The following is a 25,490-nucleotide window of genomic DNA, read 5'->3' on the forward strand; positions in this document are numbered from 1 at the left end:
TCCTGTTGACCAGTGCGGGCTCCAGGTGCTGCAGTTTTCTGTGCATCTCATTGATTAGCTTTGCATACTTCTCAGATGTAATGATTTCACCAGGATTCAAAAGCTGTAGTGGATCAGAAGACCGGCAGCTGATCAGCAGTGACTATGACCTTTTTTGGTGCAAGTTTGACTTTGGGAAGTGGTTTGAAGCTTCTTTTTTTTTTTTTTTGAGACGGAGTCTCGTTCTGTCGCCCAGGCTGGAGTGCAGTGGTCGGATCTCAGCTCACTGCAAGCTCCGCCTCCCGGGTTCCCGCCATTCTCCTGCCTCAGCCTCCCGAGTAGCTGGGACTACAGGCGCCGCCACCTCGCCCGGCTAGTTTTTTTGTATTTTTTTAGTAGAGACGCTGTTTCACCGTGTTAGCCAGGATGGTCTCTATCTCCTGACCTCGTGATCCGCCCGTCTCGGCCTCCCAAAGTGCTGGGATTACAGGCTTGAGCCACTGCGCCCGGCCGTTTGAAGCTTCTTAGTCCAACCACTGAGCTGACTGTTGTATGAAATCCACTTTTCGGCCGGGCGCGGTGGTTCAAGCCTGTAATCCCAGTACTTTGGGAGGCCGAGATGGGCGGATCACGAGGTCAGGAGATCGAGACCATCCTGGCTAACACGGTGAAACCCCGTCTCTACTAAAAAATACAAAAAAACTAGCCAGGCGAGGTGGCGGCGCCTGTAGTCCCAGCTACTCGGGAGGCTGAGGCAGGAGAATGGCGTGAACCCGGGAGGCGGAGCTTGCAGTGAGCTGAGATCCGGCCACTGCACTCCAGTCCGGGCGACAGAGCGAGACTCCGCCTCAAAAAAAAAAAAAAAAAAGAAATCCACTTTTCGTGGCATGTCACAATCTGATCAAGAAATGGCTCATTGTTGTTTCATCGAATAAGAGAAGATGACACTTCAAAAAGATGATTTTTAAAATATTTGGTCAGCTCATGAGGCACCCACTTATCAAGCTTTTTCAACTTTCCTGTTGGCTTCAAATGCCAGATGACCACAGAATGGTCAACATTCAGTTCTTCACCAACTTCTCATGTGGCTGTAAGAGGATTGAATTCAGTGGTTGCTCTCAATTGGTCATTATCAACTTCCGGTGGCTGCCCACTATGCTCCTCATCTTCAAGGCTCTCGCCTGCTTTACAAAACTTCTTGAACCTTGGTGCTGCACATTAATTAGCAGTTCCTGGGCCAAATGCGTTGATGTTGTGAGTTGTCTCCCCTGCTTTAGGACCCATTTTGAACTCGAATAAGAAAGTCGCTTGAATTTGCTTTTTGTCTGACATTTCCATAGTCTAAAATAAATAAGTAATAAGTCATTAGCAAAAAAAAAAAAAAAAAGGGCAAGAAATGCCCATTAAAATGATGTATAACATAACCACAGTTATTTCAGAGGGTATTCCAATATCAAACAGCAAATTCCAAGAATGCAAAAACTGCCATTACTTTTGTACTCACCTTATAGTAATTTGTGTGATTTCTTTTTTTCTCTGTTAGCCTGGGTGATAGTTACCAATTTTGTTGATCTTTATGAAGAAACAGCTATTGTTCTATTGAGTTCTTCTGTTGATTTTCTCTTTTCAGTGCCATTGACTTGTCATCTTGTTTTTATTTCTTTTGAGTGAATTTGGTTTATATTGTTCTTTTTTCTTTTTGTTATTTTTTGAGAAGGAGTCTCGTTCTGTTGCCCAGGCTGGAGTGCAATGGTGTGATCTTGGCTCACTGCAAGTTCCACCTCCTGGGTTCACACCATTCTCTTGCCTCAGCCTCCCGAGTAGCCAGGACTACAGGTGCCCACCACCATGCCCGGCTAATTTTTTTGTATTTTTAGTAGAGACGGGGTTTCACTGTGTTAGCCAGGATGGTCTCGATCTCCTGACCTCGTGATCCGCCCGCCTTGGCCTCCCAAAGAGCTGGGATTACAGACGTGAGCCACGGCGCCCGGCCATGATCTTTTTTCTTTACTGACCTAAAGTAGATTACATCATTGGGTGTATAATTTTATTTGTTTGTAATGTATACATTCAACATTGTGAATTTCTGGCCGGGCGCGGTGGCTCAAGCCTGTAATCCCAGCACTTTGGGAGGCCGAGGCGGGCGGATCACGAGGTCAGGAGAACGAGACCCTCCTGGCTAACACGGTGAAACCCCGTCTCTACTAAAAATACAAAAAAACTAGCCGGGCGACGTGGCGGGCGCCTGTAGTCCCAGCTACTCGGAGGCTGAGGCGGGAGAATGGCTGGAACCCGGGAGGCGGAGCTTGCAGTGAGCCGAGATCGCGCCACTGCACTCCAGCCTGGGCGACACAGTGAGACTCCGTCTCAAAAAAAAAAAAAAAAAAAAAAAAAAAAAAAAAAAAAAAAAAACATTGTGAATTTCTAAGCAATACTTCTACTGCATTCCAGAAGTTTTGATATATTTTTATTTTCAGACTGGACACATGGTTCCTGCTTATAATCCCACCACTTTGGGAGTCCTAGGCAGAAGGATTGCTTGGTGCTTGGAGCCAAGTGTTAGAGCCTAACCTGGGCAAAATAGAGAGACACTGTCTCTACAAAAATTTTTAAAAATTAGCCAGACATAGTGGTACGCACTTATACTCCTAGCTACTCCTGAGGCTGAGGCAGGAGGATTGCTTGAGCCTAGGAGTTTAAGGCTGCAGTGAGATATGGTCATGCCACTGCACTTCAGCCTGGGTGATAGAGCAAGACCCTATCTTTTAGATGTGTATGTGTGCATGTGTGCTTTGTGTGTGCGTGTGTGTGTATTTTTTCATTTTCAATATATTTCAAGCACCATAAAAGTGGAAAGGAACAATTGTTCTGTGAAATGACAGTATGAGTTTTAATTCACAGTTGTGATAGCAAAAGATTAGAAATAACTCAAGTGTCTATTTAGAAAGGTTTGGATAAATAACCTCATACACACTTAAAAATGAGGGGCAGCACTTATTGATAGGAAAAGATTTGCAGGATTTATCAATTGAAAATAACGTATATTGCAATGTTTACACCATTCTACCTTTCTACAGCTGTTATGCTCATCTGCAGAGGCAGGTGGTCCCCAACCACAAGTTTGAGCCAGATGTTGAGATTAATGATGCTAATTATATATCAAGATAATAGAAAGTGTTTATTACTTCCATAATTGGTCTTTGGGGAGAGCAGGGCAGGACTCTCAAACAGGCGAAAAGTGGTCTGAGAAAGTAAGAAAAGCAGCTTAGGTTTTGTTATGGTTAGTTTGGGGCCAGGGTGAGAGTTTGTATTGCATGTACTGAGGAAAAGGCCTGTATAGTAGTTTGCTTTTTCCGCTGGTACCAAAAGAGGAAGCACCCAGTCTTGCTTATCACCTTGTGTAGAAGTAGGGCATAGTGGCCGGACACGGTGGCTCCCGCCTGTAATCCCAACACTTTGGAGGGCCGACGCGGGCAGATCACGAGGTCAGGAGTTCAAGACCAGCCTGGCCAACATAGTGAAACCACATCCCTACTAAAAATACAAAAATTAGCCAGGTGTGGTGGCGGGCGCCTGTAGTCCCAGCTACTCAGGAGGCTGAGGCGGGAGAATTGCTTGAACCCAGGAGGTGGAGGTTGCAGTGAGCCGAGATCGTGCCATTGCACTCCCTCTAGCCTGGGTGATGGAGTGAGAGTCCGTCTCCAAAAAAAAAAAAAACCCAGTCAGACATAGTAGGAAGAACGAGGCAGGCGGAGCATGAGGTCAATAGTTCAAGACCAGCCTGGCCAACATGGTGAAACCCCGTCTCTACTAAAAATACAAAAATTAGCCAGGTGTAGTGGCAGGCACCTGTAGTCCCAGCTACTTTGGGAGGCCAAGGCGGGTGGATCACGAGGTGAGGAGTTTGAGACCAGCTTGGCCAACATGGTGAAACACCGTCTCTACTAAAAATAAAAAAATTAGCCAGGCGTAGTGGCAGGCACCTGTAGTCCCAGCTACTCAGGAGGCCAAGGCAGGAGAATAACTTGAACCCAGGAGGTGGAGATTGCAGTGAGTCGAGATCGTGCCACTGGACTCCGTCATGGGTGACAGAGCAAGACTCTGTCTCAAGAAAAAAAAAAAAAAACAAATATTAGCTGGGCATGGTGGTGCATGCCTGTAATCTCAGCTATTCGGGAGGCTGAGGCAGGAGAATTGCTTGAACCAGGACCCCGGAGGTGGAGGTTGCAGTGACCAGAGATCATGCCACTGCACTCCAGCGTGGGCTACAGAGCGAGACTCTGTCTCAAAAAAAAAAAATATATATATATATATACACACACACACACACACACACACACATATATACATATACATACCCACACATATACACACACACATATATATATGTATATATGTATGTATATTTGAAGTATTATCCAATGAGATGTTCCAGAAGACCACATTTAAATACAGAATCTAAATGGGGGCCCATGTCACACCTGCCATTTTTTTATCTTTGCAGCTGGGCTTTTCTCCTCTTCTCTGCTGGACTCTGCTGTTTCCCACAAGGTGTTCAGAGAGTCTGCCCTGAATCCTACAACAAGGAAATGAGAAGCACAGAGTGACACCAGCAGGAGAACATAAAGATGCGGTGACAGTTGTCCTCCTCCTGCAGAGTCCAGAGCAGTGCACTCCTACCGCTGATGCTCTAGCTAAGCCTGAGGGCCAGCATGCCCGAGGATAGTCTGGGAGTGCTGCAGTCAGGGTCCCCACAATGGGCACCCAGCCTCTGCCTTGCACTCTCCATGACCGTGGCCATTGTCACCTCAGGGCCCCTGGGTACAAAGCAATGCATCCTACCAGAGCTGCATGTGAGGAAGGACCACGTGAGTCCTGGGAAAGAGCTGAGGCCTTGCAGGAGGAGGTGGCCAGGACCGAGACCTGATGCCTGTGTGGAGAATCGTCTGTGTGTGTGAGTGGCACTGTGGGGCCAGTACCCGGGTTCTGCTGCTCCCCCTCCTCAAAGATCAGGGCCCGAGCAGGGGCTGGCGTGTGTGTGGCACCTGGAGCTGCAGGGCCACCGCCCGTGTGTGAGTGAGACCATCATGGGGACCTGAACACGGTGTCGTCTGCAGACCCCACCCGTCCATCGGCCCCAATTCCTGGCCAGCTTCTGCCAAGGTGAGAGGGTGGAATTCGGAAGGTGGGTGTAAGCTGAAGCCTGTCCCCTCAGTGGCTAACATACAGTGGTGACACTCTCTGTGTGGAAAAGAGAGATCAGATTGTTATTGTGTCTCTGTAGAAAGACGTAAGATGAAGACATAAGAAACTCCATTTTGATCTGTACTAAGAAAAATTCTTCTGCCTTGAGATGCTGTTAATCTGTAACCCTAGCCCCAGCCCTGCGCTGGCTCACAGAAACATGTGCTGTGTTGACTCAAGGTTGAATGGATTTAGGGCTGTGCAGGATGTGCCTTAGTGAAAATGTGTTTGCAGGCAGTATTCTTAGTAAAAGTCATCGCCATTCTCCAGTCTCAAGTACCCAGGGACACAGTGCACTGCAGAAAGCCGCAGGGACCTCTGCCCAAGAAAGCCTGGGTATTGTCCAGGGTTTCTCCCCACTGAGGCAGCCTGAGATATGGCCTCGGGGGAGGGGAAAGACCTGTCCGTCCCCCAGCCCAACACCCATAAAGGGTCTGTGCTGAGGAGGATTCGTGAAAGAGGGAGGCCTTTTTGCAGTTGATCTAAGAGGAAGGCATCTGTCTCCTGCTCATCCCTGGGAATGGAATGTCTCGGTGTAAAACCTGATTGTACATTCTGTTTACTGAGATAGGAGAAAACCGCCTCATGGCTGGAGGTGAGACATGCTGGAGGCAATACTGCTCTGTACTGCACGGAGATGTTGGTGTCAAGTCAAACATCAATCTGGTCGGCGTGCACATTGAGGCACAGCACCTTTCCTTAAACTTACTGATGACACAGAGTCCTTTGCTCACACGTTTTCCTCCTGACCCAATCCCCACCATTACCCTATAGTCCTGCCACGTCCCCCTTGCCGAGATAGTAGAGATAGTGATCAAAAAATACTGAGGGAATTCCAGAGACCAGTGCCGGTGCGGGTCTTCCGTATGCTGAGCGCAGGTCCCCTGGGCCCACTTTTCTTCCTCTAAACTTTGTCTCTGTGTCTTTCTTTTCTCAGTCTCTCGTCTCCACCTTTCGAGAAATACCCACAGGTGTGGAGGGGCAGGCCCCCTTCACTCTGATGCCACCCTTGCCCTCACCTGGCTCTCTCATGCCTGGGATTCTAAGGAGTCTGCCCCAGGGTTGCATGCCCACTGCCAGTCAGAGGTGAGCACGTTGATGTCTCCTGGATGTGGGGCTACTGGTGGTCAAGGCCTGGCAGTATGTGGAGGGTCCTCTCAGAGGGGCCACGGGGCCAGGGAATATGATGGGGCGCTGACTCTACCCTGCACAGGAGCCGAACCCCCAGCCAAGCTGGCCCAAGTATTCCAGGTGCTGTCCACCCCGCATGCACACTGCCAGGCTCCAGGTGGCCTGGCAGAGAGGGATGGCCTGGTGGGCAGCTGAGAAGCCAGAATGAAGGGGGCATGCACTGCCATCCGCAGTCTGGCAGCCACAAGTAGGGAGGCTGTTGCCTGGTGAGAGGGGGTTGGGGAAGGGCAGGCAGCCCAGTCGGTCTGATTTACCAGTGCATGAGCTGTGGGCAGAGCCGCTCCTGGCTGAGGGCTGGGGTTGGGGCAGTCTGTTTGGACCTCCTGGGCTCCAGGCTGCCAGCTGCCTGCCCAGGGTCTGAATGTCCTATGTGACCTGTTTCCTCACCTGGCCCAGAGGACAGATAGGGAAGGCTTGTTTTGAGGATTAGGCAGGGTAATCCCAGTCAGCCCTCATTAGCTTGCCTATCCTCCAGGTCTTTTAGATTTCTTTTTTCTCTTCTTTGTTATGAAACTCTGGAGAATTGTCCTCCAGCCTGTCTTCAGCTGGGGAGGTGGAAAGGCTGGACCTTGCCCTCGGCTTCAGGGCCCCTTCTGGGTGCCCCCTCCTCCTAGGGTTTTTAAAAGCATGTCCTTAGCAACATACCCTGTACCTGAGAGAGCTGCAGAGAACCTCCTGCGTGTCCATACCAGCACACTTTGTTCCCTGACCCCAGGCCCTCATCACACCCCAAAGCCCAAATACTTTCAGGTGGCCAGCTTCAGACAAGAGTCTGAACTCAATGCTTGTTTTCTGGGGTCTACACAGGCCCGTATGATGAGGCTACCTCCATTCTACCCTATGCCTCCCCCAATCCATTAGGAGCCTCAATTCTGGTGATCCCTAACTGGGAGCAAGGTTCCCCAGGCAGGGAATGCAGCCCTCCCCAGGATGCTGGCCTGGCCATGTCCCAGTGGACATCAGTCCTGGAGCAAGAGGTCCAAGGCAAGGAGTTTCACCCCCCCATTTCACTAGGTGTGGTGACCTTTCTGGGTTCCTAACCTTCAAGATGGGATTTTTACACTGTGCCACAGTGGGAGAAACCAAGGCACAGGCCAGTGAGTAGTAAAGAAAGAAAACCTCTGTGACTAGAAGAAACATGTCCCTCGCCCAGCACAGCCGCTCCAGGATAGCACCCTTTAGGATGTACCGCTGAGCTGTTCTTGGCACGTGGCATGGCACTGTGGCGGTCAGCAGCTTGTGGAGTTGGGGGTGGGGTGTTGGCACGTGGCATGGCACTGTGGCAGTCGGCAGCTTGTGGAGTTGGGATTGGGTGTTGGCACGTGGCATGGCACTGTGGTGGAGGTCAGCAGCTTCTGGGGTTAGGGGTGGGGGTGCTGGCAGGAACAGGTAATTTGGGACGCATCATGGGGAGGAAGGGGACATTGCCTCTTTCCCCACACCTTGGGCACAGCAGGAATTTTCTTCTCTGATGTGTGTGGGCACCAATGCCTATATGGGTGTGGGTGCGTCCTTCCCTTTTGTTGAAGAACCTTCCTGCAGCCGTTGGGGTGGGTATGGGCACCACGTGTGCCTGGCAGCAGGGTGGGGCCTGCACAGGCTTGGCTAGTATATGTCCCACTGCCACCTCCCCAGAGGAAGCAGACCCTGTGCCCTTAGTGCCCCTCATACCCAGTCCCTCACATTCTTCACTTGGCATCCCCCTGCCTGATTCTCCCAACTCAGCCCCTGCCAGGTTTCTCCAGGCCCTGTGGGCCGTGGGATGTGATCAAAGGAGGCAATAACTGTGCTGCCTGCCTCTGCCTGAAGTCAGGGATCCCTGGCCGCTACTGGCATCTGGAGGGCAGGGTAGGTGGGGAGGTCAGGGGTCAGCTTTTCCACTCCCCAGCCTGCACTGGCTAAGCCACCAGGTGTAACTGGCCTGGAGGCTGATCTGTGTCCTCCACAGTCCCTTGATGCATTATACTGAAGCCAATCCTTGTGCGAATGACATGACCTGTTGTTACCGCCCAGATCAAACCAGAATCAAAGGACTGTTGCACTTGGGCCCAGAGCCTGGGGCTAAGGCTGTCATGACCACGCTGTTCTCTTCCTTCTGTTGCGCTTGGGTGCAGAGCCTGGGGCTGAGGCTGCCATGACCACCCTGTTCTCTTCCTTCTGTTGCGCTTGGGCCCAGGGCCTGGGGCTGAGGCTGCGTGGCCACCCTGTTCCCTTCCTTCTGGGGTCCCCAGGAAGCTCCCAGGACCGAATGATCCCCATAAAACACAGTGGCCAGGATGGGAGGGCTGGAGGTCAACTCCCCCCTGCCCCTGCCACCACAACCAAGAGACCCCCATGGAGGTTGGCCCTGAGCTGTGGGTCCCTGTGGGATGCAGGTTCCCATGGATACTTCAGGGCATGAGCATGGGTCCTCCTGGCTGACAGGAGCCTGCTGGGCACTGGGTATGTGGGGCCTGTGTAGGTGGGTTGGACAGCACTGGGCCTAGCCAGGGAACTAGGGACTGGTGTGGCTAAAGTGGGCAGCAATATGTTGCCAGAACCAAAACTACAGTGCAACCAGCCCAGCTGGTAGGGAGAAGGAGGCCTGCCTAGCAGGACCATCCACCCCTGTCCTGGCCCCAAGCCCAGACTGCCTGCCTGTACTGGACATTGCCTGGTCCAGGAGGCCTGGGCATGATGGTCAGGGGGTGTGTCCCTGGGTTCCAGGCCCTGGTGGTCCCTTGGGAGCTGAGCATCCTCTGGCCAGGAGGAGGGCCCGCGGTCCACTGTTTGCATCTGCCCCTGGGGGTGTGCCCCCACCCCAGCTTCTCAGCTCGCACGGGGACATGGCCAGGGCTCCTCACCTGCTCTGTGGCTCCAGCTGTGATCAGCTCACTGGTGACTTTGACAGCTTCCTCTCCAAAGCTTGGGTCCTCCTCTGTGGGAATGGGGTATCCCAGGCCTCCTGCAGGCAGGAACCCACCCCCAGCTCCTCTGGTGGGCCCTCCTGGGCTTTCTTACCTACTGGCTTGTAAGACCCAGTCAGCCAAACTTGGTGTCTTATTTTTATTTTGGCCTTTTTCTTGGTGTGTGTTTTCTGTAACGACTGCTGTGTAGAACCTCTATATGAGTTTTAGGTAGAGAATCTTGCCCACCCAGAGGGCCCCCACCCCAGAGAGCCTCCGCTTCGGCCCCCCAGGCTGGTCCTGCCTGTGTTCTGCTTGGTGTGAATGTTGAGTGTGATCGACCCACACGGCTGCTTGACCCTGCATCTCCTTCCTTCTTGTTGCTGAGGCTGATTCTGTTCTCTCTTTCTCCACCTAAACTGCACTTGAAGCCAAGACGAAGGATGAGAAGTGGTTGCTAAGAAGGACCCTCCTGCAGCGAATCTGCTGTGAGGAGGCTGCGCTGGCCATTTCCTTCTCTAAGCTCATTCCAGAGGTCGGCCAGGGGCAGCCTGTCCCTGCCTGCTCTTGTGGCCCATGAATCAAGAATGGATTTTACATTTCCAAATGGTTGAACAAATAAAAAACTAACGCTTCATGACACTGAGAAGTTTCCATGTCCATAAGTAAAGTTTGATGGGGCTGCAGTCATGCCCATCTCTTCACAGGCCACCTGCAGAAGGCTGCTGTGGTGCAGCCATGGCAGAGTTGCATCCTTGAGGCAAAGATCAGTTGGCAAAGCTGAAAATACTGACTCCCGGCTCTTTAGGGAAACAGTTTCCAGTCCCTGGTTTAAGGGCTGTGTGGCAGAACCCCAGGATCTTGGTCAGATTGTTCCTCACTCAGGGCCTGCTGTGGCCTGCGCTGGCATGTCTGCAAAGTCTGGGTGCTATGGTGCCTCTCATGGGGCGTTGAGCTCTGTTGTGCTAGATTTCAGGGTGTCTGCCTCATGGTCACCTGTCTCACCAACAGAGACCCTGTGGCCAGATTCAAACTAGCAGGAACAGTTGGTCTTTGGCAGCAGGGAGACCTTAGAGCTGAGCTGCCACCCACCCTGAGGTGGTCCCATGACACCCACTGTCTGGGTCAAGGTTGGGGCAGGGCTGGTGTCCTGAACTGCTTTCTGAAGGGGTCCCAGTGGCTGCTGTGTTCAATGCCTTCGAGAGAACGCTGAGGCCAACAGCTGCTGGCAGCGCCTCCCCCAGGGTGTGTGCTGTGCCCTTCTGTGCGCGAGTGACAGGCGAGTGCCTGCAGGGGTCATGTGGGGCTGTGTGGAGGGGGCCAGAGGCTAAAGTTCCCTGAGCAGCTGTGTGGTCCAGGAGCAGCCAAGGGGTCTCTGGAGGTGTGGCTGCCACGACCCTACCCTGAAGGACTTGCTTGTCATTGGTAGAGAGGAGAGGACCCCCAGGAGGTGCTGCCTGAGGGGCTCCATTCCCGCTTGTGAGGGGCGCCTAGGGTCCTCCTGGGGCGAGTCAGAGACCGAGCCCTTGGGGTGAAAGTCCCTTCCCCCAGCTGAGAAGCAGCAGGCACTGGGGCGTGGGCTGCCTCAGGGCCCCCGCCCACTCGCACCCTCTCCTGCCCTGCAGCTGCTCCATCCTCGGGAGGTGAGGAAGATGGGAGGATGAGGCTAAGACACAGGGGAGACCAGATTCCAGGCACATAGACTGGCCGGAGGTGAGGCCGACTTCCCACCCAAGCCCTGCCCTCCACAGACAGGTGAGGGACTGAGGCCTGGGGCATGACCTCCCTGGGGTCAAATCCAGGGTTGGGTCACCTCAGGATGAAAGAGGGGCTGGGCCATCAGGATGGCTCTGGGTCCCTGGCCCTGGGGTCTGTGTGCCAGGCTGGAGGTAGGAGGGAGACACTCATGCTGCAGATGAGGAGAGTGAAGCACAGGGCTCTTTAGATTCCAGGAGCTGTGAGGAGGCCAGGGCTTTGGTATTGAATGCAGGTGAGGGGGGCAATCCCAAGTGTGAGTACAACAGGGCAGGAGGGCTCAGGTGGTTGCCCATCAATGATAGACTGGATAAAGAAAATATGGTACATATACACCATGGAATACTATGCAGCCATAAAAAGGAATGAGATCATGTCCTTTGCAGGGACACAGATAAAGCTGGAAGCCATTATCATAGCAAACTAATGCAGGAACAGAAAACCAAACACCGCATGATCTCACTTACAAATTGGAGCTGAATGATGAAAACACATGGACACAGGGAGGGGAACAACACACACTGGGGGCTGTCAGGAGATGGGATTCAGGGAAGGAGAGCATTAGGGAAAAGAGCTAATGTATGCTGGGCTTAATACCTAGGTGATGGGCTGATAGCTGCAGCAAATCACCATGGCACACATTTACCTATGTAACAAGCCTACACATCCTGCACATGTATCTGGAACTTAAAAATTTTTAAAGTGTCTGTTCATGTCCTTTGCCAACTTTTTAATGGGGTTGTTTTTTTCTTGTAAATTTGCTTAAATTTCTTATTTAAATTTGCTAAAATTCTTTATTCCTTAGACCTTTGTCAGATGCATAGTTTGCAAAAATTTTCTCCCATTCCACAGGCTGTCTGTTAATAGTTAGCTATTAACTCTGTTATTAGTTTCTTTCATTGTGCAGAATCTCTTTAGTTTAATGAGATACCATTTGTCAATTTTTGCTTCTGTTGTAATTGCTTTTGGCATCTTTGTCATGAAATCTTAGCCCATGCCTATGTCCTGAATGGTATTGCCTAGGTTGTCTTCCAGGATTTTTAGTTTTGGGTTTTACATTTAAGTCTTTAATCTACCTTGAGTTAATTTTTGTATATGGTGTGAGGAAGGGGTCCAGTTTCAATTTTCTGCGTATGGCTAGACAGTTATTCCAGGTGTTTGTTTATTTGTTTGTTTGTTTTGAGATGAAGTCTTGCTCTGTTGCTCAGGCTGGAGTGCAGTGGCACAATCTCGGCTCACTGCAACCTCTGCCTCCCAGGTTCAAGCAATTCTCCTGCCTCAGCCTCCCAAGTAGCTGGGATTACATGTGCCTGCCGCCATGCCTGGCTAATTTTTGTAATTTTAGTAGTGATGGGGGTTTCACCATGTTGGCCAGGCTGGTCTTGAACTCCTTACCTCAAGCTATCTGCCCACCTCAGCCTCCCAAAGTGCTGGGATTACAGGCATTAGTCACTGCACCCAGTCCATTGCTGATTTTTGTCAGGTTTGTGCACGATCAGATAGTTGTAGGCATGCGATCTTATTTCTGGGCCTTCTATTCTGTTCCATTTGTCTGTGTGTCTGTTCTTATACTAGTACCATGCTGTTTTGGTTACTGTAGCCCTGTAGTATAGTTTGAAGTCAGGTTCCACAAGACCTCTAGCTTTGTTCTTTTTGTTTAGGATTGTCTTGGCTATTTGGTCTCTTTTTTTTTTTTTTTTTTTGGTTCAATACAAATTTTAATACCAAGTCCTGGCAGAGATACAACAACAAAAAAAGAAAACTTGAGGCCAATATCCTTGATGAACATCCATGCAAAAATCTTCAACAAAATACTGGCAAACTGAATCTAGTAGCACATCAAAAATCTTATTCACCACGATCAAGTAGGCTTCATCCCTAGCATGCAAGCTTGGTTCAATGTACACAAGTCAATAAATGTGATTCATTGCATAAACAGAACTAAAGAAAAAAACCATATGATCATCTCAATAGATGCAGAAAAGGCTTTTGATAAAATTCAACATCTCTTCATGTTAAGAACTCTTAATAAATTAGGTATTGAAGGAACATACCTCAAAATCATAAGAGCCATATATGACCAACCCACAGAAAACATCATACTTAATAAACAAAAGTTGGAAGCATTCCCCTTTAAAATTGACACAAGACAAGGATGCTCTCTCTCACCACTCCTATGTAACATAGTTATTGGAAGTTTTGGTCAGGGCAATCAGGCAAGTGAGAGAAATAAAGGGCATTCAAATAGGAAGAGAAGAAGTCATACTACCCTGTTTGCAGATAACATGATCCTGTATCTAGAAAACCCCATGGTCTCAGCCCAAAAGCTTCTTAAGCTGATAAGCAACTTCAGCAAAGTCTCAGGATACAAAATCAATGACAAAAATGTCTAGCATTTCTATATACCAACAACAGTTAAACTGAGAGCAAAATCATAAATGAACACCCATTCGCAATTGCCACAAAAAGAATAAAACACCTAGGAACACAGCTTACTAGGGAGGTGAAAGATCTGTACAAGGAGAACTACAAACCACTGCTAAAGAAACCAGAGATGACACAAACAAATGGAAAAATATTCCATGCTCATGGATAAGAAGAATCAATGTAATTAAAATGGCCACACTGCCCAAAGCAATTTTTGAATTTAATGCTATTCCCATTAAACTAACACTGACATTCTTCACAGAACTGCCTCTGTCCTGATTTTTTATTTTTCTTTTTTCTTACCACAGGTTTACTTTGCCTGAAATCATACAAAAGATACTATGTCCAGCTGTCTCACTCAGCGAATTCATGAGGCTCATCTAGGGCATGCTCTTCAGTTGTTTTTGTTCATTTGTATCGCTGAGTAGTATTCTGCTGTAATGTTAGACTCGGAACCAACCCAAATGCCCATCAATGGTAGACCAGATACAGAAACTGTGGCACATATACACCATGGAATACTGTGCAGCCATAAAAAAGGATGAGTTCATGTCCTTTGCAGGGACATGGATGAAGCTGGAAACCATCATTCTCAGCAAACTAACACAAGAACAGAAAACCAAAGACCGCATGTTCTCACTCATAAGTGGGAGCTGAACAGTGAGAACACATGGATGCAGGAAGGGCAACATTACACACCAGGGCCTGTCAGGGGATGGGGGGCTAGGGGAGGGATAGCATTAGGAGAAATAAATACCTAATGTAGTAACAGGTTGATGGGTGCAGCAAACCACCATGGCACGTGTATACCTATGTAACAAAAACTGCATGTTCTGCACATGTACCCCAGAACTTAAAGTATAATTTTAAAATGAAAAAAAAAAAAAGCAAGTGTTTCTTTTACATATTGGTGATCACACATATACCACATCCATGTGGATTGCCCAATGCCATAAAGCAAATGGAAAAATACATAACCCGACTGCAGACATTTCAAAAGTGATTGTGCCCATATGGGAGATCCAAATTACAACTTATGTTACAGCTATAGAACTTACATTTAAAATGTTTTTCAATACTATGAGGGAAATAGAAAAAATATAATAATGTGCAAAGAACAAGAAACTCAAAGCTTGACAAGCCATATTTCGAAAAGAGCTAAATATGAAGTAAATTGAAAATGTAATTAATATGCTTAATACGCAACATATGGGCTAAATGTTAAATTATTCTGAGCTGATGAGAACATAACTGGTATATTGAGCGAAATAAATATAGTAGAAGGATAAAAAATATAAAATACAAACATAATTAAACATAGAAGTGAAATGAGAGGGAATAAAACAAATCTAATTGTTCTTCTAGACTATATTAAAGTAATTCAAGTAAGTACTCAAAGAGTTGGTGATTTATAAAAGTTTTTAAAATTGAACATCAGACATAAATCTTTGAATTCAGAAATGCAATGTGTCAAAAAAAAGAAAAATAAAAAATTACTTAAAAGAAATAATAGTCGGCCGGGCGCGGTGGCTCAAGCCTGTAATCCCAGCACTTTGGGAGGCCGAGGCGGGTGGATCACAAGGTCAGAAGATCGAGACCATCCTGGCTAACACAGTGAAACCCCGTCTCTACTAAAAAAAAAAGTACAAAAAACTAGCCGGGCAAGGTGGCGGGCGCCTGTAGTCCCAGCTACTCGGGAGGCTGAGGCAGGAGAATGGCGTGAACCTGGAAGGCGGAGCTTGCAGTGAGCTGAGATCCGGCCACTGCACTCCAGCTTGGGCGACAGAGCGAGACTCCGTCTCAAAAAAAAAAAAAAAAAAAGAAATAATAGTCAAGGTGCATAACACCAAAGAGAAGGAAAACACTAAAAATCAGAGGGAAAAAAAAAGAGGTAATTACAGAGATGACAGCAAAACTTCCACAGCTTGAGGAGAGCCAAAAATAATGAAATAAATATTAACAGACCTGGGAGAAATTGTCATGTAAGCAAGAAGTGAATACTTACCTACCTAACACGCCTTTAGCAAAAAAGGGTGAATTAATACAGTTTCAAAAGAGAAAACACTGAATAATTTGGTTACCAACAGGAACTTCTTAAGAGTGTACTTCAAAAAGAAAGGGGTATGTGTGTGTAAGCTGAAAAATGAAAGAGTAAGAGACATGATTTGGGAGTATCAAATCCTGGTGGGCATTGAACTCAAGAAACTATGTAGGCCAGGTGCAGTGGCTAACACCTGTAATCCCAGCACTTTGGGAGACCAAGGCAGGCAGATCGCTTGAGTCCAGGAGTTTGAGACCAGCCTGGACAAAATGGCGAAACCTTGTCCCTACAAAAAATACAAAAATTAGCCAGACGTGATGGCATGTTCCTGCTGTCCCAGCTACTTGGAAGGTTGAGATGGGAGGATCAGCTGATCCGGGGGAGGTCGAAGCTACAGTGAGCTGAGATCACACCACTGCCCTCCAGCCTGGGTGACAAAGACCCTGTCTCAAAAAAAAAAAAAAAAAAAGATAAAGAAGGTGACATGAAGAAACTAAGAAGAATGAAGAAGACTGCATCAGTGGATTAGATGTAGAAGACTGACTATGCTGTCATAAATTTATATTAAAATCATTAAAGAATAATTAGTACAACTTAACACACATTGATTTGGAAAGCAAAATGATACGGATTTTTTCTGGCAAAAAACATATATAGTTCTTCCCAATATAGACCCCTGTTTAGAAGTCTAAAAAGAATAACATCCACAGGAGTAGAGAAGTTTATAAAAGAAGTGCTCACAAATAAAGTTCCGGGATCAAGTAGTTTAACAGGGAGATTCTACAGTCTTTTCAAATAACACATAAATCAATGCTTCTAACTCAATTTAAGAATATTACAATGGAAGTATTACCTCCAAATAAGTTATGAAGATCAAACGGAACATTGGTACCCAAAATTTCCAAATGTTGTACAAAATAGAATAATACAGAAAAATCTAATTTCTGCCTACACACAGATATATGTAAGATAAAATACTAGCACATTCCAATTTATTATTAAAAACAACATATAATGACAAAATGCAATTTATACCTAGAATTCTAGAGTGTTTAAATATTTGGAAGTCAACTGATAAAGTTCATCATTTTTTTTTTTTTTTTGAGATGGAGTCTCACTCTGTCGCCCAGGCTGGAGTACAGTGGCGCGATCTCGGCTCACTGCAAGCTCCGCCTCCTGGGTTCACACCATTCTCCTGCCTCAGCCTCCCGAGTAGCTGGGACTACAGGCGCCCGCCACCTCGCCTGGATAGTTTTTTTGTATTTTTTAGTAGAGACGGGGTTTCACCGTGTTAGCCAGAATGGTCTCGATCTCCTGACCTCGTGATCCGCACGTCTCGGCCTCCCAAAGTGCTGGGATTACAGGCTTGAGCCACCGCGCCCAGCCAAATTCATCATTTTTATAGAGATAAATAGAACAGTCCCTTGATCATGTCTGCATATGCAAAAATGTCTAGCAGAATTTAGCATGTGTTGCTGTTAATTTAAAACCATCTACAATAGTAATTTATGGATTTTTTTTTCAAAGATAGCAAAGTCTTTTTCATACTCATGGAAAACATACTAGAGGCTATTTTTAAGCTAACGTCAACATTGTATTTGATTTTATCATTTTTTAAAGCTAGGAACAATTTTGCAAAGTGTATATGAAAGAGCAAACACATAAGAACAGCCAAAACGAAACACAGTGAAGGTTTCTGGTTCTGTAAAACATTAAAATACATTATGATCTTAATTAAAGCAGTGCAAATTTGTGGCAAAACTAGGTGAACAGACCAGGGCAGTAGAAAAACCAGAAATATACCAAAATGCATAAGAGATATTATGCAATAAAATCCACAGAGCCTTTATTAATACTTTGTGTTTGGCAACTGAACATGCCCATAAAAAGATGAAAATTAATTCATTCTTCACAAGCTATAGTAAGATAAGGGATAAATGAAGGAAAAATCTAAATGGTAAAAAAAAAAAAATGGGCCCAGCGCAATGGCTCACACCTGTAATCCCGGCACTTTGGGAGGCCAAGGCGGGAGTATCACGAGGTCAGGAGATCAAGACCATCCTGGCTAACAGGGTGAAACCCTGTCTCTACTAAAAATACAAAAAACTAGCTGGGCGTGGTGGCGGGCGCCTGTAGTGCCAGTGTCTCTGGAACTGGTGGGTTCTTGGTCTCACTGACTTCAAGAATGAAGCTGCAAACCCTCCCGGTGAGTGTTACAGTTCTTAAAGATGGTATGTCCACAGTTTGTTCCTTCTGATGTTCGGACGTGTCCAGAGTTTCTTCCTTCTGGTGGGTTCCTGGTCTCGCTGACTTCAGGAGTGAAGCTGCAAACCTTCACGGTGAGTGTTACAGCTCTTCAAGGCCGCGTGTCAGGAGTTGTTTGCTCTTCCCCGTCAGTTCGTGGTCTTGTTGACTTCAGGAGTGACGCTGCAGACCTTCACTGTGAGTGTTACAGCTCATAAAGGCAGTGGGGACCCAAAGAGTGAGCAGCTGCAAGATTTATTATGAAGAGCAAAAGAACAGAAAGAACAAACCTTCCACAGGGTGGAAGAGGACCCCAGCGGTTGTCCCAGCTGGCTCGGTGCCCTGCTTTTATTCCCTTATTTGGCCCCACCCATGTCCTGCTGATTGGTTCATTTTACAGAGTGCTGATTGGTCCATTTTAAAGAGTGCTGATTGGTCCATTTAAAGAGCGCTGATTGGTGCATTTACGATCACTTAGCTAGACACAGAGTGCTGATTGGTGCATTTACAATCCTTTAGCTAGACACAAAAGTTCTGCAAGTCCCCACCTGACCCAGAAACCCAGCCAGCTTCACCTCTCACCAGCTCTTTGGGAGGCTGAGGCAGGAGAATGGCGTGATTCCGGGAGGCAGAGCTTACAGTGAGCTGAGATCACGCCACGGCACTCCAGCCTGGGTGACAGAGGGAGACTCCATCTCAAAAAAAAAAAACAAAAAAGAAAACATAAAAACAGAAGAAAACATTGATAAATACTTCTACAAGCTGTGAGGATAAATCGGGCTGATGACTCAAACCAAGAAATACTAATTTTTTTTTTTTTTTGAGACTGAGTCTCGCTGTGTGGCCCAGGCTGGAGTGCAGTGGCGCGATCTCGGCTCACTGCAAGCTCCGCCTCCCGGGTTTACGCCATTCTCCTGCCTCAGCCTCCGAGTAGCTGGGACTACAGGCGCCCGCCACCGCGCCCGGCTAGTTTTTTGTATTTTTAGTAGAGATGGGGTTTCACCGTGTTAGCCAGGAGGGTCTCGATCTCCTGACCTCGTGATCCGCCCGCCTCGGCCTCCCAAAGTGCTGGGATTACAGGCTTGAGCCACCGCGCCCGGCAAGAAATACTAATTTAAAAAATTGATAAAGATTTTTTATCTTTATCAATTTAACATAAAACCAGAATATTGTGCATGTTAGGAAACGCCATAAGCCAAGTAACAACGAAAATGCCAAATGGGCATCTCTTTGCAACTTATATAACAGAAAAAGGGAAGCACACAATTTCCATCTGCTCCAGAAAATAAGAAAGCTCTCAAAACATACAGTACAAGGACAAAGGAGGCAACGTATAGAGTCCCTCACTTAAGATGGGACAACTGGGCCAGGCACGGTGGCTCACGCCTATAATCCCAGCACTTTGGGAGGCCGAGGTGGGTGGATCACTTGAGGTCAGGAGTTCCAGACCAGCCTGGCCAACGTGCTGAAACCCTGTCTTTACTAAAAATGCAAGTTTAGCCAGGCGTCGTGGTGGGTGCCTGTAATCCCAGCTACTCAGGAGGCTGAGGCACGAAAATCGCTTGAATCCGGGGGGGCAGAGGTTGCAGTGAGCCAAGATCATGCCACTCACTCCAGCCTGGGCAACAGAGTGAGATTCAGTCTCAAAAAAAAGGGGGGGGGGGTAATTTGAGCTCAAAAAAAATAGATATAGACTGCAGTGTATGGAATCTCATTAAATACACAAAAAATAAGGTTAGAAAAAAATCACTTTTTTTTGTTTGCTGAGGCCACACTGTCATTATTATGACAATTGATAAAAGGGAGAATCAAGCTTTTACTCTTCCTTTCCTAATAGACTAGTTTTTAATGTAATGGAGAGAGTTCATGAGAAAACGCAATTTTTAATAGAAGAATGAGAACTAATACCTGTAGAGAAAATAATTAGAAAACCACTATTTGGCAACTCTCCCTGAGATAAGTGAAATTAAGAAATACTAATCAATAAATAATGAACAGTTATATGAAAGGAACAGGCAGACATTCCTGGACCCATTGAACAACCTTAAAATAAAGTGGTAAAACCAGACACGTGTATCCAAATGTGCAGTCTGAATTGAAGCATGCTGGAATACAGAGAGTGATTCTGAAAGATTTAGCACCCACCCAAATTAACTTCATTAATAATATTATATCAATTGTAAGGTCCTCTGAGCAGGCTGCGCCATGGTCAAACCATTGTGACCCCTATGACCCACATGTATACACCCAGAAGGTCTCCTGGAGCCAGAAAGTCTGGGACAACAGGAAAACCACAAAGGAAGAAAAACGACTAGTTTCTGTCTTAACTGATTAGCCAACCTCGCAGCATTCTACCACTGTGACGTGTACTACCCTAATTGATCAATCAGCCTAGTGACACTGTGACCCCTCCCTCTTGTGACAATGTACCTTGTGACATTCTTCCCCTGCCCGCAATAAACGGCCCCTAACTGTAACTTTCCATTGCTTACCCCTCACCTATAAAACTAACTCCAATCCCACGACCCTCTGCTGACCCTCTTTTCGGACTCAGCCCGCTCGCACCCGAGTGAATAAACTAGCCTTGTTGCTCACACTTAACCTGTTTGGGTAGCCTCTTCAATTAGGCGCGAGCTTAACATCGATCATATATTGAAACAATATTTTTTGCTATCTTTGGTTAAATAAATCACTGTAATCAATTTCACGTGTTTTTTTCTTTTCTATTGCTACTAGAACACACGTGGCTCACATTTTATTTCTATTGAGCATTGCTACCTGAGAGGACGTTCTCTTCAAAATTCAGGCTGCCTCTAATCCCACTAGAAACAAGAAAAAAAAAATTCAGGCTGCCTCCTCAAAAGATCAGAGGCCAGGAAGTTTGTGAAATCTGAAATTTTAGAATAATTGTCATCATAGTGTTTCCAATCATAAATATCACAACTACTACTCATAAATGGACATAACCTTGTGTACAAGGTTGAATGGGAAAGTCCCCCAGGGGGCGCCAGGTCTCAGCACCGGGCAGAATCCATGGCTTGGAAAAGGACTGCACGCAAAGAACGGGACTCACTCCGCGCCTTGTCTGATTGCAGCTCCGGTCACTCAGGACTGAAGGGGCGGGGCCTAAAGCCCTGCCCAATCGGGCGCTGGGAAGGGGACTGTTCTCTCAAGCGCACCGCGAAAGGAGGGGGAAACTTCCGGGACCTGGCGGGGCTTTTGTGTTGGGCGGCGAGAATCTGGCGAGCTCGGGGTGTCTGCGCCGCTTCTTCTCCTTAACGCTGGGAGGTCCAGGTGGTTCCGCGGCAGCTTCTGTTGCTCTGGGACCTGCAGGTCCTGGAAGGTCCTTAGGGAAGACCCGAGACACCCGAGAGTGGGAAATGGTGAGTGTCCCGGCCAGGTGTCTCGAGGGGGAAGCGGGAACCGGCAGGAAGCGGTCGTGGCCAACCCGGACCTCCCCGCGGTGCCGACCCGAGTTTCCGCTGTCGCCTCGCGGCCTTAGTGGCACAGGATCGGGGGCTGGACCCTCAGCCAGACCCCGGGCCGCCTGGCTTGTCCCTGCCTCGCCGCTTCGGCCAGGCCCGGAACCCTCTCCGGGCAGCTCTGCGCCTGCAGATCCGCGTCCCCTCCGAGTGTGCGGTGCCGACGGGAGGGTCCTTAGGGGAGAGTCCCGACTTGGGGTTCTGGGTTCCTGCGTGGGAGGAGCTGTGGTCGGTGAAGTCTCCAAAACCTCCTTTCTCCTGTTAGAAATAAAACTGAGGCGCCGTTAAAATATTAAAGAGTTTATTTGAGCAGAGTCGTGAGTTAGGAAGCCACCCAGCGTGGTGTGTGGTTTGGGGAAGGAAGGGCTTTTATAAGGCACCCGAGGAAGCAAACCCAATTAAATGATTGATTGTGTACAGTTGTGTAGCCACCCCATATAGACTGGGCAGCCAGATATCTCCTGGTTATGTCATCAGAGGTTAATTGGTGGGTTCGTGGTTGTTAAGGCTGTTTTGTTTCCCTTTAAGTTATTAATTTACAAGACAAGCATGAGTTACGTTTTGGTTGGTTGGTTACTCGTTCATGTGTGTACGTGCATATGTATGATGGAGTCTCGGACTCGGGCTGAAGCGATCCTCCCACCTCAGTCTCCTTAGTACCTGTGTTTAATTATTTTAACATAACACTCCACATTTCTAAGTGTATGGCAAGCAGGATCTCACATCAACGACCGTGTTCCCACAGCCTAACTCTTCTGGGGCTTGTAGTAAAATCCTAAATTTCCAATTCTTTTCTTACATTCAAATGCAACATTATCAAGTATTTGTCTTTTATTGTACATTTCATACAGATGCAATGTTGTTTCTTTTTTTCAGAGTAGTGAGTCGTTTTGAAAATATTTGTTTTCACTCTTAAAATATTTCTGGGCCGGGCGCGGTGGCTCAAGCCTGTAATCCCAGCACTTTGGGAGGCCGAGATGGGTGGATCACGAGGTCAGGAGATCGAGACCATCCTGGCTAACACGGTGAAACCCCGTCTCTACTAAAAATACAAAAAAACTAGCCGGGCGAGGTGGCGGCGCCTGTAGTCCCAGCTACTCGGGAGGCTGAGGCGAGAGAATGGCGTAAACCCGGGAGGCGGAGCTTGCAGTGAGCTGAGATCCGGCCACTGCACTCTAGCCCGGGCAACAGAGCAAGACTCCGTCTCAAAAAAAAAAAAAAAAAAAAAAAAAAAAAAATTTCTGAACGTTACACATGAGTGGAAAGCAGAAAATAATCACCTGACAGTTAATTGTTAAAAAAAAAAAAAAATCTTTGTGCGTCTCCTAGTTTTATCTTTTTTGAGTGTGCACATCTTACCAGAATATCTTCGGGGTGAAGTTCCCCTTTGGAGGCGTTAGAGGGTGATTTGTCCTCAGCCACCCTTGTATCTTTTCTTGGTCCTCTGTTTAGCGGCCAGATCTCTTGGAGTGTCTAATGAAACCTTCTCCTGGGTCATCTCCTCCTAGGGGACAGTTTAAAATATGGGAGTAGAGCCTCTCCAGGCAGCATCTGGGTGCCCTGGAGCTGAGCGACGTCTCCTAGTATATTCTTCGTTTAAAACACAAGTCCCTGGTGCATTAGGATTTTCTTCCTCCAACCCCAGTTTTCATCGTTGCTTAGAGACATGTTGTTGGGCAGCCAATCAGACGCTGGTATTAAGGGAAAAAACTAGAAATGATTCCTGCCCTCTGGATTTTCTCGGACTTGGAAAAGGAGAAAAACTATCTCAAAAGACAAAGAATACCCCCCTCCCCCAGTGAGGTAGTGCAAGAACCAGAAAAGCACCGTCATCAGAATTATGTAAGAAGGGGCCGGGCGCGGTGGCTCAAGCCTGTAATCCCAGCACTTTGGGAGGCCGAGACGGGTGGATCACGAGGTCAGGAGATCGAGACCCTCCTGGCTAACACGGTGAAACCCCGTCTCTACTAAAAAATACAAAAAGTAGCCGGGCGAGGTGGCGGGCGCCTGTAGTCCCAGCTACTCGGGAGGCTGAGGCAGGAGAATGGCGTAAACCCGGGAGGCGGAGCTTGCAGTGAGCTGAGATCCGGCCACTGCACTCTAGCCTGGGCGGCAGAGCGAGACTCCGTCTCAAAAAAAAAAAAGAATTATGTAAGAAGGGAGTTGGCTGAACGTGATCCATGCCTGTAATCCCAGCATTTTGGGAGGCCAAGGGGGGTGGATCACTTGAGGTCAGGAGTTGGAGACCAGCCTTGCCAGTGTGGCGAAACACTGTCTCTAATAAAAATACAAAAATTAGCCCAGTCTGGTGGTGCATGCCTGTAATCCCAGCTACCTGGGATGCTGAGGCAGGAGAATCCTTGAGGCCAGGAGGTGGAGGTTGCAATGAGCTGAGATGGTGCCACTGCACTCCAGCCTTTGAGACAGAGCCAGACTCAGTCTCAAAAAGAGAAAAAGAGAGTTTATTCTAAAGTATTGCAATGAGGGGAAAAACACCAGGTATAAGAGCTGCAAGCACGTTAAAGTTTAGGCAGAAAAGGGCTTAGAAATTGAGGCACACAGGCCAGGTGTGGTGGCTTACGCCTGTAATGCCAACACTTTGGGAGGCCGAAGTGGGCAGACCAGAAGATCGAGACCATCCTGGCTAACACGGTGAAACCCTGTCTATACTAAAAATACAAAAAATTAGCCAGGCGTGGTGGCGGGCACCTGAAGTCCCAGCTACTCTGAGGCAGGAGAATGGCGGGAACCCGGAGGCGGAGCTTGCAGTGAGCTGAGATCCGGCCACTGCACTCTAGCCTGGGCGGCAGAGCGAGACTCCGTCTCAAAAAAAAAAAAGAATTATGTAAGAAGGGAGTTGGCTGAACGTGATCCATGCCTGTAATCCCAGCATTTTGGGAGGCCAAGGGGGGTGGATCACTTGAGGTCAGGAGTTGGAGACCAGCCTTGCCAGTGTGGCGAAACACTGTCTCTAATAAAAATACAAAAATTAGCCCAGTCTGGTGGTGCATGCCTGTAATCCCAGCTACCTGGGATGCTGAGGCAGGAGAATCCTTGAGGCCAGGAGGTGGAGGTTGCAATGAGCTGAGATGGTGCCACTGCACTCCAGCCTTTGAGACAGAGCCAGACTCAGTCTCAAAAAGAGAAAAAGAGAGTTTATTCTAAAGTATTGCAATGAGGGGAAAAACACCAGGTATAAGAGCTGCAAGCACGTTAAAGTTTAGGCAGAAAAGGGCTTAGAAATTGAGGCACACAGGCCAGGTGTGGTGGCTTACGCCTGTAATGCCAACACTTTGGGAGGCCGAAGTGGGCAGACCAGAAGATCGAGACCATCCTGGCTAACACGGTGAAACCCTGTCTATACTAAAAATACAAAAAATTAGCCAGGCGTGGTGGCGGGCACCTGAAGTCCCAGCTACTCTGAGGCAGGAGAATGGCGGGAACCCGGGAGGCGGAGCTTGCAGTGAGCTGAGATCCGGCCACTGCACTCCAGCCTGGGCGACAGAGCGAGACTCCGTCTCAAAAAAAAAAAAAAAAGAATTCAAGCACACGATGGGACGCAGTACAGTGTCTCCTGGGAGGATGGTCATTGAGTATTTCTGTGAGGAGAATGGGCCTGTGAGGATCTCTGAAGTGATACAGTGTCCCGACTTGACACTTGACCCGGAGATGTCTGTATTCTGTCAGCCTGACCCCTCCTTGAGTTTATTGCCTTGAAAAGATTTATTCACTTAGTTCAGTTTCAGTTTTTCGTTAACTTTAAAATTTTTTTTTTTTTTTTTGAGACGGAGTCTCGCTCTGCCGCCCAGGCTGGAGTGCAGTGGCCGGATCTCAGCTCACTGCAAGCTCCGCCTCCCGGGTTCCCGCCATTCTCCTGCCTCAGCCTCCTGAGTAGCTGGGACTACAGGCGCCGCCACCTCGCCTGGCTAGTTTTTTTGTATTTTTTAGTAGAGACGGGGTTTCACCGTGTTCGCCAGGATGGTCTCGATCTCCTGACCTCGTGATCCGCCCGTCTCGGCCTCCCAAAGTGCTGGGATTACAGGCTTGAGCCACCGCGCCCGGCCTGAAATAGGTTTCAATCATTTTCTACCAAATAGTTTTCAAATAGTTCTCAATGATTTATTTGTGTGTTTATTGCTTTTACCCTTCCCCCGTTTAAACATACTCTGCATGCCATTCCACTTTGTTTGTAAAGACTGCAAATACTAATTTTTTTTCACAAGGTAATTTCTTCTTTTCACT

At 47.8% G+C, this 25,490-nt stretch overlaps 2 protein-coding genes across 7 annotated transcripts in view; both read left to right on the plus strand.

The window, feature by feature from the left end:
- Positions 1 to 8,724, plus strand: part of ZNF669 (zinc finger protein 669) — a 59,509-nt gene extending 50,785 nt beyond the window's left edge. The window contains exon 4 of one of the 4 annotated variants that reach the window (XM_033198636.1): positions 4,484 to 8,724. In XM_033198636.1, coding sequence (XP_033054527.1) covers positions 4,484 to 4,572 — 89 coding nt within the window. In that variant the 3' untranslated portion in view covers positions 4,573 to 8,724. The remainder of the gene's footprint in view (positions 1 to 4,483) is intronic. The other 3 variants (XM_033198634.1, XM_033198635.1, XM_033198633.1) reach the window with 3 other exon arrangements.
- A 12,109-nt stretch (positions 8,725 to 20,833) lies between these two features.
- Positions 20,834 to 25,490, plus strand: part of ZNF670 (zinc finger protein 670) — a 39,841-nt gene continuing 35,184 nt past the window's right edge. Inside the window, exon 1 of one of the 3 annotated variants that reach the window (XM_033198638.1) lies at positions 20,834 to 21,149. In XM_033198638.1, coding sequence (XP_033054529.1) covers positions 21,147 to 21,149 — 3 coding nt within the window. In that variant the 5' untranslated portion in view covers positions 20,834 to 21,146. The remainder of the gene's footprint in view (positions 21,150 to 25,490) is intronic. The other 2 variants (XM_033198640.1, XM_033198637.1) reach the window with 2 other exon arrangements.

The sequence above is a fragment of the Trachypithecus francoisi genome, unplaced genomic scaffold (genome assembly GCF_009764315.1).
Source record: "Trachypithecus francoisi isolate TF-2019V2 unplaced genomic scaffold, Tfra_2.0 Lachesis_group5, whole genome shotgun sequence".
NCBI lineage: Eukaryota > Metazoa > Chordata > Mammalia > Primates > Cercopithecidae > Trachypithecus > Trachypithecus francoisi.